Here is an 18,003-nt window from a genome sequence, read left to right as displayed (position 1 = left end):
AAAAGCAGAAAAATCCAGTAAAGTGATTTAAGATATGCTGCATTACTTTGCGTTTGCCGTGGGCTAAGAGCATATACAACAGCAGTTATCGCAGATCCTCAGGCACGTGGTGACTTGTGAGGCTGTGGTAGCTGGAGCGGGTGTCTGAGACCCTTAGAATCCAAAAGTTGGTCTGCAACTTTTTCAAGCAAACGCATGAAGTCTTGCGGTTTGCAACCCCAGAGAGCACTGCAGCAAATATGTTTCTAAGTAGAGGACAGCTATTTGTTAGTCATACTCACTTGCATTTTCAAATATTCTGTTTCCTGTGCCATTTGGACACATTTCTAGCTGGATACATTTCTTTCTCTCTCTCATTTTTGAAATTCTGTCCAATGCCAAAAGTTTATTAGAGAATTAAATTCTTCTTTTTTTTTTTTTTTCTCTCTTCCTCTCTCTCTCTCTGTTTGCCTAACAGCGTTTTCCAACAGAGGATCATCTGATGATTCACAGGCACAAACATGAAATGACTTTGAAGTTTCCTTCAATAAAAACAGATAATATGTTATCAGGTAAGAAGACACGAATTCAAGAGTCAAGATAACTATTCAGATGATGTTGAAAGCATGACTCCTACTGGAAAGCTACTGGCAAAATACCTCCAAGATTGGTTTTAAGAGCCCCAGCTCCAATTAAATAACAAGTAGAGATGGAATAAGCTAGAATGCATATCTTTGGACAAAAAGACAGCTGCCATTCTTTTGCCTTCCCACAGGTTTGGCATGAGAGGGAGAGAAATTGTTGAACCTCAGCCATGCTGGCAGCTCTATTGCTGACTCCCGTGTCAACATGCCAGTGAAATATAGGCACTTAAGCGCATGTCACCTGGGAGCCCAGCAGTGAGTGTGTTAATGAAGTGCATTTGTACCGTTCCTGTAAGACTCACTATTTTAAGTTTGACAGGCTCACTTCAGCAACTGTAAAAGACCACATCATATGAGCCACCTTTATGGTGGCTCAAGACCTGCCCACTGTAAATAGCTGTAACCAGAAAGGTAAACCAGTGGGTAATATCCAGTACTCTTTCTCCCTGAAGGTAACCATCTCTCTGTGCACTTCCCCCATCATACACAGAGGTTATTTGGTATTATGTGCAATTACATCCTTTAGTTTCTTAGGTAGTTTTTTGTTATGTAGTTTTTTCGTACTCTTGTCTGAGTAACCACACATTGGTGGCTTGCTGGCATTCAGTGAGTGCTGGGTAAGGTCAAGCTAGCCTTAATCTTACTGCTTCTTTCCTCTCCTATTCCCTTTCCTATTGTATATTCCTTGGGCTATAGTAATGGATTATGAAGAATAATATCACTAGGATTTTTCAGGTTTCAAAGTAATTGTAGAAAAAAACTATGATGCAAATGTGTGTGTGGATGTTAACCAGTGTTTGGTATTTATCTTTTGAAATGGGCTTCTTCGAGGTAAATTGTGCCATTTTAGGTGCAAATATATCATGATTAAAGGGTCTCCAGCAGACTAACACTTTTATGGATAAACTGTTTCCATTTTTATGAAAATCATAATTGGGTAGCAATTGCTTGCAAATCAGACAGTCCTTGTCTCAAATGGACTTTATTTTCCTCTTACACTTGAAAATGCCATAGTGGACTAAATTTAGAAAGGAACAGTACACAGCACGTTGAAGAGTAGGGCTTGTAAAGTGCCTGCATGCCAGCTATGCCTGCACAATCCTGTGTTTGCAAGCATGAGTGAGAAAATGCTGCTTTTTGCACTTGGCCGTGTCCTCTGGCAGTGAAACTGCTCAGAGACGTCTGTGCTGTGGGCACATTCACCCTGTGAAAGTGCTGGCTTTTGTTACAACTTTCTGTTTGGTGAGACTTTTGCTCAAGGGCAGTTTCTAAGGAGTATATTCTGTCATCGCGAGTCCCCTGAGTAGAGTAGCTCTGTTTATGTTTGGTAACTTCTATGATTTAGCTGTCCTCCTCCTTCCAATGGGTTGCTTTCCCAGGCAAAAAGCTTTGACTGGCTTCCACCACTATCACCAGTAGTGGGGCCCCTAGACCTGCAGTTAGCCAACTAATTATACAGAGATGCAGAATTCCGTGGCCAGAAAGGCTCCAAGATTGCTTCTGAAGGAGGTGTTCTTTGTGCTTTGTGTATGAAGATCCTCTGTAGTAATGAAAGAGTAAAAAGCTGCACATGGTCTCAAAGACTGTGGCAGATGTGTCTGACCGTAATGGCCTGGCAACCTGGTGCTGCTGTGTATTGATTTTTTTCTTTTTGTGTTTGTTTGGTGGATTTGTTTGGCATTTTGAAATCCTTAGTTTGGAAGCATCATAGATCATCTACTCTCTGCAGGGAGACATTGAAAAATAGTTGTTTCATTACCCACCTAAACCCTGGGGAAATCTAAATACCTTAAATTTTAAGATGTTTTATTCTTAGATTTCATAATGAGAAATTAATGATATATGGGGAAAAGAGTCAGACTTTTCTCCTAGACATTTGTCTTCATGTCTTCCTTCTTGTTTTTTGCATTTTTGCTTATTTGACTTTTTTTTTTTTAAAATTGTTTCTGTCATCAGTAGTTTCAAAGAATTGCAGCAGCAATTGCCCTGTAATAAGCCAGGTGCAGTGTTAGTGTGTGGTGGGTTTTTTTTCCTCTTTTTATTAAGCTGCCTATAAGTCAGACTTTCTCCTTTTTTCCAGTATGTTGTATACTATCTTTTAATGTGTTGTATTTGATCCATTCATTATTAGTAATTAGTCACGGAAAATAATGGGCTGTATGCTTTCAGGTAGCCATTAGAATTATCTACTCTGTTTCCAGAGACAGCTAATCCCCAGTCTGGGGTCAGTATAATATCAATAATATTTAACACACACTAAGCATGTCTTCTATAAACTATTATTGGAGGTAGGCACTAAAACTGAGGGGCTGTTGGTCTTGTACCAATACAACATCTTAGAAACTAAGGGAAGCAGGAACTTGTTTCTTGTGTGAAATCTGTGCTGAGGTCTGAAATATCAGTTTGTAAGTGAGAGGTAAAGTTATGTTATATGTAAAGTTTTATGTTGTTATGTAGGTGGGGTCAGTGTTTAATAAACAAGGTTCTGTGACCTGATTGAAACTATTGGTGCTATGCTGATTTATCAGGTATGTCTAGCCAAGAGCTTCCTTATTATCAACTAGCTCCACTATATTTTCTTCCATTTTTTCATGCTGGCTGAAGAAGAACAAGTTTTATTAAATCTGGTGACTCTTGAACTAATTCAGAAACTCCAGGTACATACATACACTAAATAGCTTTCTGTTCTCTGACAATAAATGGAAGGGAAGTCCGCCAGAGGCATTTCATTAAAATGCAAGTGATTCTTTTGTTGGATAATTTGACATTACAGTCTTTTTTCTGTCTTTTTAAATTGTTATTTGTTCCTTTTTGTGTATGTATTTTGTTTTTGTTTGTTAGAAAGTCTTGTTATGAGTATGGATAGAGAGTCATTGATGGTTTCCATTTCCATCTTTCCTAGCCAAAAAAGACCTGTTTGAGATAACACAGAATATCTTGTGTAAGTTTTGCATGCTAGTCATCATTGCAGGAAACTTTGTAGTTAGGTTGACTGAAATCAATGATGTCATCTATTTGCTGTTGTGCTAACTGAACATTGCATTGCTTTGAAACTCTGTAGTTTGTTGTGTGTCAAAGTTTCTTTGTTTTAACACCGAAATATTACTGCCTGTGGGACAGGTTGTTCCCTCCAGATAAGTACTAAAAGCAGTGTGGAACTGAACTTTGGGAGCTGGGGACACTGAAATTCCTGTGGTATCAGATTTGGGAAGGAAGAGAGTGTTACAATACCTTACCGTGGTTGGAGGGGGGGGAAGTCCTTCCAAAAGTGCTGCTAGCAGATGCAGGAGAGGTCAGGATTATCTATATAGAAACCTTGTTTCTTCCTGATTCTATTTACTGAAATCCAATCCTCTAGATTTTTGGTGGTAAAGCCCACTGTGGAGATAGAAACAGTCTTCTCTAGATGCAAAAGTGTATGTGCTACAGGTAGTGCAAATGTATTACTTTTCCCAGGTAATGCCTATGTGAGGTAACTTACGGCACCTTTGGTTGGCTTAATATTTTTCTCCTTGTGGTTTACACAGGGAGGTTTGTCTAGGCATGAATTTTATGGAGTGCATAATGATTGGATATAAGGAAAAATAATTTTCTTTGATTTCTTGTTTCCTTCTGTGTCCCTTGCTTTACCAAATAATGAAATGAAAAGTCTTCTAAAATTTAACTGGTCAGGTTCTGAGTGACCAGAAGAGATTATAGATGTGTTGTTCCCAGTATGTGTACCCCCACAGAAAGTCCAACCCGCGCTTTAAACAGTGTATCTTTAAGCAGTTAAAGTTCCTGGGAGCCCTCGTCTGTGAGCCCCTGGGTGAGGGCAGTCCCACCAGGTACGACTGGGCGCACCTCTTCCTCCTCTTCTCTTCCATCACCTGCTTGAGGTGTCGTGACCTTGAGCTTCTTGGTGCACTTGGGAAGTAACCTGCCAAATCAATGAAGAAACCTTTTGAATTTCTCAGGACATTCCTCTTTCCTTGTGGCTGCTTGATGGGCAGCCCTTCAAGTTTCAGCGCTAGCCCTATTACTCTGACTTTGTTATCATTGTGTGAAAGTATAACATGGATAAGTATATAACTTCAACAGAGCCCACAGCTGAACAAGCCAAATGCCTGTTATTACTGCACATCAGACTAAACATTTTTTTTTTTTAAAGAAAGATGAAGAATCAAGTTACACACTCTGAAGCTGTGCTGTTAGATATCTCTTACTGAATCTGAATTCTTTTTTTTTTTCTTTTCAAAGTGAAAGCTTGTTTCACATAACTGTCCTTTGGTTCTCCAAAGTTTTTTCTTAACTGGTATCATGCTTTAAAGTTTTCATTCGTGCTTTGAGGGATGAAACTCTAGGATTCAAGGTATTACAAAATGCATTCAAATAAACTCTCTATATAGCAAGCTAATGTGGCATTTCCTGGGCTGCTGTTTTGAAAGCAATATATTGAGACTGAGTGTCCTTTCTGAGACTATTATTTCAGTAATTACCAAAAAAACCCAAACAACAACAACAACAAAATTTGCATAGCCAAACATAATGAATATATAATGAAATCTCTTTACTGAAGACTTCAAATTCCCCATTGCCTTATAGTATATATTTTTTCAGGCATCACTTCAGACACTGAGGATGGGTTTTCAAAATGGTCATCAGCAAAAATATATTCAGTATATCAGGTTCTGGTCAGAATCTGATTGCTGAGTGCTTCTGAAATCCTCTCCTGTAAGATACAGTAGGTTGACTTGGGATCTGCACAAGTGAGACCATTTGATCTTGCTCTGGGGCTTTTATGTTGTCCACTTACATTTTTGAGGTTTATTTAAACTTAATGTTTCTTGCAGCCTTTCTGGCTGTGACTGTGTCATCAGAGAGGCTGATTATTCACCTGAATAATAGGCTGAACAAAATATTTATTGCCTATTTTGAAGTTTGACAGGTTCTGTGTTCAACCTGGTGGTGAAGGTGAGATAGAAATAACCTCCGAAGTAATTGTCAGATGACACAGGTTCACCTGTGAAGTGACAGTTGGCTAGAGATAGATGCCTCAAAGCATAGTAAACAGTTCTGGTAGCAGTTGGGGATGGAAAGATTTTACATGCTGAACAACAGCACTGGGTTAGGATGGCTGGTCAGTGTAATAGCCAGATACCTAGGGTTAACCCAGACAGACCTGTATCCCAAGCTGCCCAGTTCAAAATGCAGCTTGGGCCATTCAAGTCCTGGGTTGTGTGGCTGACAGCATGCATGCTGACAGCTTCCTACAGTAACAACGCGTGTTCTCAGCAGGAATGCTTAGAGTGGTAATAGCTCTGTCTGAGATTTGGTCCAGATGGGTCTGGCACATCCAGTTGCTGAAGTACAACAAATCAGAGCCCTGTTCTCAGTGAGCCTGCAATAGTTGTGGGCGCTGGTGATAGCAACAAAAGGTTTGTTTGTACCAACAGGGAACAGTGAGGTCAGGCACAAGCTGTTGGAACTATTAATGCATTTTTAAGTGCTGAGAATTAGGAATATTTTATTAATTCTGGGAGACCTGAATGTGTAACTTATGCTAGGGTCTCTTTTGTGATACTGTTCCCAGTTAAAACACAAAGGCTTGCCTAATCTAGGTAAAAGAATTACTGTGGTGTTGAGAGTAATATCTTCTACTAGTTTGCCCACCTCCTGAGGGAGAACTGGTGTTTTGGGAGAACTGCAAAATAGTTGGTTGCCTCAGGAGGAAAGAAAGCCCACTGGACTTGGTAGCCCTAAAGTCGTGAAACCAGCGAGTGCAGTGTATGTGCAATGTAACTACTATCCTATGTAAAGTCTCAACATTTTAAAGTCTGGATCTTTATCAGTTCTGCTCTCATACAAACACAGAGGTTTCATGGACTTCTGGTTTCTGTGAATGTTGAAGGATGAGGCAGAAAGGCGGCTCTTGTTTTACATCTGGCTGAGCTGGCTTCCAGAAGGTCTATAGATGGAGTTCAGACTGGGTGGTTGGTGGTGTTCCCTTCCTGATTGGAAGGAGAGGGGGGCTGTCTGTTTTAACAAAATCTTGTTGTGAATTCCTGCCAGTCTGATTTCTGGATCATAGAAACTACAGTAACCGTATGGGGAGACTGAGGTAGTCATTTAAGATCACCATGTCAATACATAGGTGGTGTAAATAGTGTCATTAATCTATCAGTTTTGATGGTTTTAGATAATAAAGTAGTTAATTGGAAAGATCAACTGTAGGCAACACATTTGATTATCTCAGACCGCTTGTGGTGCAGAAGATACACTTTCAGCATGTGCAGAGAAAAGCCAACGAAGCCTTTGTGCATTTGAAGTCACGTTCTTGCTCTGGGTTGCTTGTTTTCACTGTTAAAATGGATTTACTTCACTGAGATAACTTTTCTTTTTTTTGGTCTGTCCAACATTCATGGAATAGATGCTGAACAGATCGGGAACTTCAGCGGCATGTGCCTGATCACCACCTTGTTACCCATTAAGTTGCCTCTGACCTAATGTACCCTGTTGTAGTAATGCCTGATCTCTGGATCAGCTGTGTACCTTGATGGAAAATAACACGACCTTATCTATGTTAGCGTATTCTCTTCTGCCCTGCCCCCCAAATTCTGGGCTCAAGCAACTCTGGGGAAAAAAAACTTAGGATTTTTGATTTTAGTGGAAGTGGTGCCATCAACTTCTTTATGAAACCCTAGTTTCCCATCTTGGTCATGAAATTGATACCCTGCTTATTTGAGATGGATATACCACTTCTGAAAATAAAACATTTCCTGTATTTGCCTTGCATTGAAATACTAACATGCTCTTTATGTCCAGGAAGGCTTGGCAATGATTATCTTTGTTTTTCTACAAAGCAATTGTGTTGTTCACTAAAGTAATATTTAATCCTTTTTGGAAATAAAATCTGTTTCTCCTGCTTTTTAGTGCACTTCATTTCCAGTACAAACTCCAGTCCAAGGGCCAAAGACAACCCTGGTGTAAATCTACTGAATTCAGTGAGGTTACCCTAGAGATTAGTTTGGTGCTACTTATTTAGGATATGGACCTGTAAAGTGCTGAGTGTCCTCAGCTCCCATCAATGTCAGCACCTCGTTGACTCGGCTCCTTGTGCTGAGTTCTTGCAAGATTCTTGGAAAGTCTTATGTTTCCAACTCTGGTAATACGGTAGTTAGCTGCGAAAACTAATAGATAAATATGTGTGCATTCCCAAACACTTGAGTTTTGTTTCCTTTAAACTCACAAGTAGGATGCTCAAGCCAAAAGAAATAAAGCAGAATTTTAACATTAAGGACTTGCTTTTTATGTTACATCAATATGTTCCATCAGAAATATAAATGCAAACGAGTGTGTTTGCCCTTGGATTACTTGAGAAGGTCAAACCTGTAGGACTACACCTGATACATGTGGAAATTGGCTTCAGCTGGCTTTATAATGGAGGAGGCTGATCCTCCCCCTTAGTTTCCAAGTGAAAACTGCATTTCCTTTTGTATGCATTGCTTTTGTGCTGCCTTTTGTTTAGGGGTTGCTGTGTGTTTCTATGCTGATCATGTAAAGTTCATTGTGTCTGGTAACTGTTCCCTGTAAGGGGGAAATACTAGAACTTGACCCAGCTTAGCTAGGTGCAAGAAACCAAATTTTTCTTCCAGAACTCACTGAAGTGGGAAGCTTTTTTTCTGAGGTCAGAATTGGCCCAATATGGGCAACTGGGATTAGTATGACAGAGTTTTCATTCTTTAAAGAATGAATTTCAAACAATAGGGTAGTTGTCAATGACTATGCAGAAGATTATTTTTGAAGACAGTGAGTCCAGTCTTTCCATAAAATTAGGTACAAAGCAGCTTGAGCTGGAATGGGGGCTTGGGAAGAAGAAACTAACATGCAAGAGAGGATTTTTTAAATTTTTTTTTTAAAATGTGTGTAAAGCTGATAGGACCATATGAACTCTCCCCTGCTTTTGCTAATACGGTTCTGTATTGTAATTTTGAGGGGGAGATGGGGAAGCTGAGGTGGAATAGTTAAGAACTCGCCACAGAATGAATGGAGGTGCCTCAGAGGATGACCTTTGAGGAGTCCTTGGTTCCCAAGTTTGGGCTAGATTTTTCACTTCCTGAAGAAAGACTAGCTAAGGTCATCACTGAAACTGCAGTCCACAGGGCAATTTAGTTTGTCTGTCTTGCAGGTTTTTGAAAAGGCAGCTGAAAACCTTGTACCTTCTTGGGGCCCTCCTGCCTGTGGCATTAAAGAGAATCCTGTCCTTCCCCAAATTATTTCTGAGAGGGCAAAAAATTCCTAGAGATGAAGGCATGCATTAAAAATCTTTTGACTCCAAACCTCATGGTTTATATGTATTATCAACACTTTCAGGTATAAAACACGTAAGGACACTTCTTTGAAGTCAAAGTTTAACATTTCGTAGCTTTTCTAAATGTCATTTCGCTCCTTCAAAAATTGTGTTAGAAGCAGAACTTCTCGCTGTGGCTAACTTGATGTGTTTTGCAAAGTATGTGTATGTTTGAGGTGGTTTTCAAGCACTTGAAGGCATTAACTCGTGCATATCTGCAGCAGTTACCTGCATGCTGTGGTGTAAATGTGCATTATTATATGCACTGTGCATTGTTCTGCATGCGCCTATTATTGGAGGTTTATAGGCAGTTATAATCACCATTTGCACATGTTAAGGATATGCACTTGTGTTATGTGCCCTGTGAAGACCTGGCCTGTTATCTTTCTGGTTGAATGATGACTGCTGCCTGTTTTCGGACACTGTTGGCAAGCACTGGCTGTCTGCAGTGCATAGTGTCGAAATTCAGTGCTGTGTGGTTTGTTTTTAATGATGGTGTGGTAGGGGTGGGAAGGCATGGAGAGGTTAGCTAGAACCTCTCTTTTCCTGGAAGACTAACTGTCTCCCTCTCCTTTTAATATTAAATATCAATGATCATTTCTTGTCATATTCTCAGATCAGACTCCTACACCAACACGCTTTCTGAAGAACTGTGAGGAAGTGGGCCTCTTCAATGACATCGATTGCTCCCTAGAGCACGAGTTTAGGAAGGCACAAGAAGAAGAGAACAACAAAAGGGTGAGTGTGAGCACCCTGAACTCTTCCTCCCCCTTTGATTCCTTGAAACGTTAAAGGATACTGTGTGAAAGCAGATAGTACCTGGTAGTAGCCTTTTCGTTAGAAACTAGGTGGCACTGTAAGTTGTGACATGCTTTTTAGAGTATTGAAACAGTTGACAAAAAAACCCCCAAGCCAACAAAAAACCAGCATTAAATTTCCAAAAGTGTGTAACTGTGTTTGCCAGGGTTTGATTCCAAGTCTCTGCTTTTAAGTAAACTATAATACAAACCACACACCTCTTGAGGGAGAGGCTTGGGAAAAGTATATCATCTTTGAAGTAAGGATTGCAAACTTGCTCAAATACATTACAAGGAAATGTGGATTATGAGGAGGCATTTACTTTACACACATAGAAAAATAAAAAAAGTTTTGCTCTTTCCTCTGCAATACGATGGGCCCCTGGATTTATTTGTCACTGCTACCAGCTTTATCGTGTTTCTGTATTTCTCATAAAGTATTCATGTTGAAGGGGGAAACTTTAACTTGTAATACCTAGTAGATAACATATCCCATTTCCAATTAGTATTCTTTTAGTCTCAATATTTGTAAGCTTAGGTTGAATTATATAGGCCACTTTGTATGGGGTTAAGTGTACTCCCGTGCCCAAAGATTGTTAGAGTGTTTTGAGGGATCCTAAAGAGGTGTTAAAATTTTCAAGGAATTGTAAAAGAGCTTAATGCACTACAGAGGCCAGCAAGAGGTAATGCATGAAATTTTAACTTTTCAAATAAGCATCCGAAGTTCTGGTTGCTTTTGAGAACTCAAACACATGAGTAATGTGGGGCTTCCTACAGGAGCATATTGCTCCCTGCAGCCCTCCAGCAACCTGCCCAGCGCCTCCCCTTCACAATGTTCCCTTTTGTGCCTCTGTTTTCCCCTCTCCCATTTCTGGAGCTCTTGGAAATTCTTAGGTAATGTGTCCCCTGCCATAGGAGTTCCCCAGTTATTGAACACTCTGTTATTTGGCTTATTTCTCATGGTAATCTCTATTTGTCTAATTTGAACATTAACTGGCACCATAGACTAAAAGTAGGAAAAGGCAGCCATGAAGCAGCTATGGTGCTAAAGCCAGAGGGCACTTCTCCTTAGCTTGCCTCAGCATTATTTTGCCTTTTGGAGTGTCTGTGCCTCCAATTGCAAGGGCTTCCTCTATAGGTACTGTTTCTTATAGCTGCTGTATTGTGTCATTTGCTTTGCCTGCTGGTGATTGCTGTCCAACTCAAAATTCATACATGTGAGGTGTGTGTGTGCTGCTGGGGCTCATGAAATCTGGAGGTAGCAGCATTTAGGGATCTTGAGGTCTGCAAAGTGAAGGCCCAAGAGGGCTTTTTGGAAAAAAGAGGTAAAGCTGATTGCTGAGGTGCAGAATGAGAGACGAGGCTTGTAGAAAGAATATGGAGAGGGAGTCTAGGAGTGGTTTGGTTTTGGCTTATAGGGAAGGGAGTCTAGGGATGGTTTATTTGTGGCTCATAAGGAAAGAGACTGGGACAGATACAGGAGAAGAGGAGAGGGGCTGCAGCATGGTATGCTGAGCAAGGAAAAAGAGTGTACAAATGGGAGAGAGTCCAAGTTTTGGTCAAGGATTGGGAAAATAGCCCAGACTGACCCTCACAGCTTTGTGTGCAGGACAAATGCTAGGAAACAGCCATGTAATGAGATAAATGTGTCTAATTTTAGATTTAACTTGTTAATACTTTGTTTCTTATGTGCTGCAGAGGGGACACTTGGCAAAATCAAGGAGAACATTTCTGTATGTTCCTACTTCTTCGCAAATTAGAGGATTCCTAAGCGGTTCTTTCTGTGTGGTGTTTATTTTGCAGGAGTAGGAGATGAGGAGAAATCTACTGATGTGGACTTCTGTGCAGTTAGCCACAGATTGCAATGCTTGATGTTGCAGAGTCCGTTTCAGCTTACAAGGTGTAGTTGCACAATCTGATTAAAACCTAGACAAGGGCATCGAGTTACCTGATAATTCCAGTTGTTTAATGGCCTCTGGAAGTCTTATTCTGCCCTCTTCCTACCAACACCTGCAGCTGCCATTGGTGATCTCCAGGGAGCAAATGAGTGATGGGGGGGAGGGAAATCATTTAAAAAAAAAAAAAAAAAAAAAGAGGTGAAAAAAAGAGGAAAAAAAGAAAAAAAAAAGGCAAAAGTCCCACTAGCTAGCTAACCTGTAACATTTGCTCTGTGTTTCCAATTAGTCTGCTGTATGTTCATTCTTACATTACTGACTGACTGTCAGATAGGAATCTGAAGCGGGCCCCAGTAGGGCTTTACGCAAATGCAAGAGACAAAGGCCACGACAGAAGGGGACTCCTGGCTGCAGCTATCGCTAACGAAATGCTTCTAACAGCCTGTCCATGGAATATGAGTGCAGTGTAGTATTGTCCTAATGGACCTACCAACACTTGGAGACTAAGACTAGCTGCATGGAAATCTTACTCACCGCTTAAAAAATTCTTCCAAAAATATTTTTGGTCGTGTTAATTTCTCTGGACTCTGAAAGAAATAGTTTTGTTTATTTTAGTATATCACTGTGGCTTAGCACACAGCTTGACACTGAAATCTTGCAAGAGAAAAACACTTCCCCCCCCCCCCCGAGAGTCATCATTTGAAAACTCAAAGAATTAAGTCCAATTAGCTGCATTCTTTCTTTCTTTCTTTTTTTTTTTCTTTCCCTCTTCTGAGTTGGAGCCCATGGATAATCCATGAGAATTTGTTGTGATTAAACTGGTTATGTGGACTGGTGACATTCCAAATGTCGTGGTTTAACCCCAGCCGGCAACTAAGCACCACGCAGCCGCTCGCTCACTCCCCCCACCCAGTGGGATGGGGGAGAGAATCAGAAAAAAAAACCACCTCGTAGGCTGAAATAAAGACAGTTTAATAGGACAGAAAGGAAGGAAAATAATGACAATGATAACAACAACAATAATAATAAAATGACAATAATAATACTAAAAGAATTAGAATATACAAAACAAGTGATGCACAATGCAATTGCTTACCACTTGCCGGCCAATGCCCAGTTAGTTTCCAAGCAGTGATCTGCCCCTCCCAGCCAACTCCCCCCACTTTATATACTGGACATGATGTCATATGGTATGGAATATTCCTTTGCCAGTTTGGGTCAGCTGTCCTGGCTATGTCCTCTCTCAACTTCTTGTGCCCCTCCAGCCTTCTTGCTGGCTGGGCATGAGAAGCTGAAAAATCCTTGACTTCATATAAACACTACTTAGCAACAACTAAAAACATCAGTGTGTTATCAACATTATTCTCATACTAAATCCAAAACACTGCACTATACCAGCTACTAGGAAGAAAATTGACTCTATCCCAGCTAAAACCAGGACACCAAATTACCTGTGAAGTGCTGAATACACAGTTTTAGGAACACTGTGTGTACGCCTTTTTGGAAAGGTAGTATTGAGGGGAAAGCACTTGCATTAATATCCCAGCTGCTTATCCAGGAGCAAACCTCTTACGATCTTTCTGCCATAGTTGCTCATGTGTAAAGTGGGAGTAGTGTCTTTTTCTGCTTCCCATGCTTGATAGGTCTTATGATTGTAAGCTCATCTGTCAAGGACTGTCTCTTAAAGTATACTTGGGCTAGCGTTTGCTTGGGGACTGAGTGGACTCAAGTAATAATAACGATGATGATCTCCAGGACCTGAACTGAAATGAGAAAAGTTGTTATAAATGGAAGTGAGATTGTCAGTTTGTTTTGGCTCCTCTGTTGCTTATACCATCAAATATTAGCTGGAAGTCTCTGCCTGAGAAAGGCCTACTCCTTAAATGCAAAGGATGCTCTAGGTCGGCAATAAGAATATCGATAAGCATATGAGAAAGGTGCTCCTTGCATCCTCTTGATGGCACTCTTCCTGACACAAGTGTCCTACCTGTCAAATTAAGCAACAAAATTTGCACAGGTAAAAGCATATGTGTACTATATATCCACTTGCAAAAGTGTAAATATTAAAGCTCTTAGGAGCTTGAGGCAGGCAGCAATTGACAGCTCTGCCCCAGACAAAATTTGCAACCCAAATCAACAAGGCAGGTAGTGCTGGCAGATCAGATGACCATCTTAGCCTACTAGCTGCAGGTTTTAGGTTTACGCTGCTCAGAGCATTAAGTATCCAAAGCATTTGTGATGGGTTATACTTGCAAACACATGACCTTTGCTGCTACTGGATAGGCCCTGCTGTCGCATCTTGTGTTGAGCATTAAGATTGGGTCTGAGGGAATAACGTCAAAGATGGGAAGAGTCAGGATCTGTTTCTGAACAACTAATTGGACCTGCTTCATTAAAATGCATCTTGTCTGACCTCCCTGCATGAAATGATAAAGAGTGGAAATGTGCTCAGTGTAGCATGTAGAGTACTCCATCAAGTAGTATTTTGAAATAGTGAGCTGAATATTTTCAACATGAGGGCATTTTTAAAATCACATTCTACTTATGCTAGAATTTGGATGCATCACTTCCTCAGGCTTATCCTGCAATTTTGAAGTCTTCTAACCAGTGCTCAATGCTGCAAAGTAATATGTAAACTATGCAAATGAGGCAGGGAAACAGCTATTCTCAGCTACACATTGGTTTTAATGTGGGTTGTTCAGTGTCAGTTCAGGAAGCTGATAGCCAGCAAGCCCTCTATATGGCTTAATATTCCTGTTCTAAGTATACTATCCCACTGCAGGCACCTCACTGCTAGAAAAGTATCATCAGCCAATTGAAGTAGTCCAGTGAAGGAAAAAACCAACCAAACAAAAAACAAATACAGGGCATTTGGTGGTTGAATAGGCTCGGTCTACAGAATTATTAAAAAGTCTGAATATTCAGTTTAGTTGTGTTAAGCAAGGGTGATGCTACAGTCTGATGCATATTTGAAAGGCATAAATCTGGTTTGTACCTTTGATGTTCTCCTTCTACCTTGTATATACCAGGATAGATTTCTGTCTATCAGCATAAGAAGGTAGATAAAATGCACTTGTCTAATTTATACCACCTCACCATTTCCTGCTGAACTCAGTGACTGTCTGATCTCTAGAAGAGAATTCTTGCAAATATTTTCTGAATGTCATAGCTCTGTGCTGTAGCCTATGATTATCGTGAAGATGATCTAATTCAAGGCAAGCTGGAAATGATAGAATGTGTCTTTTAAGCAGGTGTAGTTTGGTGGAAAATATCACTTAATTTCCACACCTTGTTTAAACTTTATGCAATGTATACGTGGCCCACAGGTTTCCCCCTCTGTCTTCTGAAAAGTATGCAGACAGAAAAAACATGATGGATTTTGCTTGATTTAAGTATTTTTCTGAAGGAAACCTCTCACATTGCAACAAAGAGATAAAAAGTAAATACCAAATCAGTAGCCCTAAATTTGATGGAATAAGAATGTCTAATAAGCATTTCTTGTGTTGCACAAACTTGGTGGGGTTTGCTGCTGTTGTTCTTTTTCGGAGGCTTATTTTAAGTTAAGGACCAAACCAACCAACCAATGAACCAAAAAAAGGGCCTGATCCTGTTCGCTCATGTCAATGGTGGGAGAAACAGGCCTTGGGAGACATGCTAGTCATCTGCAGCCAATGCCATTTTGAAATTTTCTGACTTTCCAAGTAGGAGAAGCTGTAAAAGCTGTGTTGGTTGGATATCAGAAAACACTTCATATCTTGTTTTAATCTGGTCGATCATTCCATTAAAGCAGAAAGTTCACTCCTACATTTAATCATTGACAATACAGTAGCTGAAACTAGCAGTGCAGTAAATGGGACTCTTAGACAGGGAAGGGTGATATGGTACCCGTATACGAAAAGAAAAAATATCTGTATGTTGATAAAGCACGTTGTATAAGTGTTTGGGGTTTAGAGGCCTATATTGTAATAGCAATAGGCTATATAGTAATGTAGGCAATGCACTCTGGTGAAAGAGAAGAACAGGGATGAAGGGTTCATTATGGTGGTTGGCTTGGCTGATGGACGACAAATTCAACACTGGCCATTTATGAAAAACAGCTACCCTCCCAAGGAGTGCACTCACCTGACTCTTTCCCCCTCACATGATTAATGTGCAGCACAGAGCCTTGTTTCAAGAATATGTATACATTTTTTGTCCAGTTTTCTAGTAATGCAGGACAGGAGACCTGCAGATTCATTTCCTTTTAAGCATGGTCTGGTGGGAGGTGGTGTCAATGCTGCAGTGCGCTGGTGTAGAACAGTATGACTTCTGAGTGTGTGCCCTGCCTCTATAGCAGTCACATTAGCTCCAGTTTTCCCCTGTGAATACTCTGAAATCCCAGTGAGGTCATTGAGAAGAATAGTGTGCTGGTAGACATTTCAGAGGCAAGTGCTCTGAAACAGCTGAATTTCACTTGTGAAGTAATACAAACCAACAAACTCATAAGCCTGTTCCTGGAGCACTTTTGACTCACTGACTGACAGTCTGTACAGCAGAAGGAAGCAAAGACCTATGTTTAAATGCTTACTATTTTGATTTTTTTTAAATTATGCAATCACAAATACACACATATACATTCTCCCTGCATTTGTCTAAACATGAGGTAAGAATGTCCATATTTTTTCAAGTCAAAGGTCCCTCTGACTTCTTATTCTCCCACTAAGATTGAGTATCTTATCGCAGGTGAGGTGAGTATGTTATCGCAGACGCAAAATAAGACTAGGAATCATTTATGTTAATATAGTGCTTAAGGGCCAGGGTACCGTTGTTGTAGGTATTGCAATAACTTCAAGCTGTTACTTTATCAATCAGTTAAGCTGCTGTCAAGGTGATACCTCAAAACTCTTAAGTTCGAAGTCCAAAATATCACCCCACATTCAAAGATTTCAGTATAATAGTTCCTATACTCTAAATATAACATCTGTATGTGTGAAGATGTGAGCATCTTCACAGCATAGCATTTCTTCTGGGTGACGCATTGAAGTACTGTAAAGATACATTATAACTCTGTATCAGAGTTTTTCCAGTGGGCTATTCTGAGTTTTCATGTGCATTAATTGCATGAGGTTATTGATCTGCTTTATGGGCTCACTGTTGGTTTATAAAACCTCCTTTTTCTTAATAATTAACTTTTGTGGCATTCCTATGGAGAAGGGAAATGCTTTGTCTCTTTTTTTGCAAGGAAAAACAGATTCCAGAGGATGTTGTTTTCCAAAGCTCCTTCGTAGTGAGACACCAAGCTCTTGAAGGAATTGCAGATGTGGAGTGAGAATTGCAGGGGAGCTGGGTCCTCTCCACAGTTCTGCCAAGCAAGCGGCTTCTGTCTCTTTTGGTTCCTAAATATCTTTAGCAGCGTGGCCCCAAAAGATTGATAGACACCTTCAAAGGCATTTTGGTGTCTTGCTCTCACTGAAATAAAGCAGGAGCGAATCAGTGAGCTACTGTCATGGTTTAACCCCAGCCAGCAGCTAAGCACCATGCAGCCGCTTGCTCGCTCCCCTCCCCCTGTGGGATGGGGGAGAGAATCAGAAGAGTAAAAGTGAGAAAACTCGTGGCTTGAGATAAAGACAGTTTAATAGGTAAAGCAAAAGCCGCACACGCAAGCAAAGCAAAACAAGGAATTCATTCACTACTTCCCATCGGCAGGCAGGTGTTCAGCCATCCCCAGGAAAGCAGGGCTCCATCATGCGTAACAGTTACTTGGGAAGACAAATGCCACAACTCCAAACATCCTTCCCTTCCTCCTTCTTCCACCAGCTTTATATACTGAGCATGACGTCATATGGTATGGAATATCCCTTTGGTCAGTTGGAGTCAGCTGTCCCGGCTGTGTCCTGTCCCAGCTTCTTGTGCACCCCCAGCCTCCTCACTGGTGGGGTGGTGTGAGAAGCAGAAGAGGCCTTGACTCTGTGTAAGCACTGCTCAGCAATAATGAAAACATCCCTGTATTATCAACACTGTTTCCAGCACAAATCCAAAACATAGCCCATACTAGCTCCTATGAAGAAAATTAACTCTATCCCAGCCAAAAACCAGCACAGCTACCATAAAGGATCTGGGCTCAAGTGACGTGCTGGAAATCGCACAGGAAGTCTGTGACAGAGCCTGGGATTGATTCCATATCTCCTCGGCCTCAGCATAGGGCATCCCACAAACCATGTGTGTTAAAGATTTATCAGCTGTTGTTCAGTGTTGCTAAAGACAGGAAGACTGCTCTCCTCTCCAGATGGGTAGGCTTGCTGGATTTTAACTGCTTTTCTTAACTTGCGGAGCTTTCATGGTAGACATGTGGGGTGGTACGTTATATTCTATATGACAAT

The 18,003-nt window shown here is 40.7% G+C and overlaps 1 protein-coding gene across 1 annotated transcript in view; it reads left to right on the top strand.

Moving 5' to 3' along the window:
* The window catches only part of CREB5 (cAMP responsive element binding protein 5), a 220,416-nt gene that overhangs the window by 7,024 nt on the left and 195,389 nt on the right, over nt 1-18,003 (top strand). The window contains exons 3-4 of the mRNA XM_050891560.1: nt 458-551; nt 9,569-9,690. Coding sequence (XP_050747517.1) covers nt 458-551; nt 9,569-9,690 — 216 coding nt within the window. The remainder of the gene's footprint in view (nt 1-457; nt 552-9,568; nt 9,691-18,003) is intronic.

This window comes from Gymnogyps californianus, chromosome 2 (genome assembly GCF_018139145.2).
Source record: "Gymnogyps californianus isolate 813 chromosome 2, ASM1813914v2, whole genome shotgun sequence".
Taxonomy (NCBI): Eukaryota; Metazoa; Chordata; class Aves; order Accipitriformes; family Cathartidae; genus Gymnogyps; species Gymnogyps californianus.
Note: the sequence above shows the minus strand (reverse complement) of the source record. Positions and strands in the feature narration are given on the sequence as shown.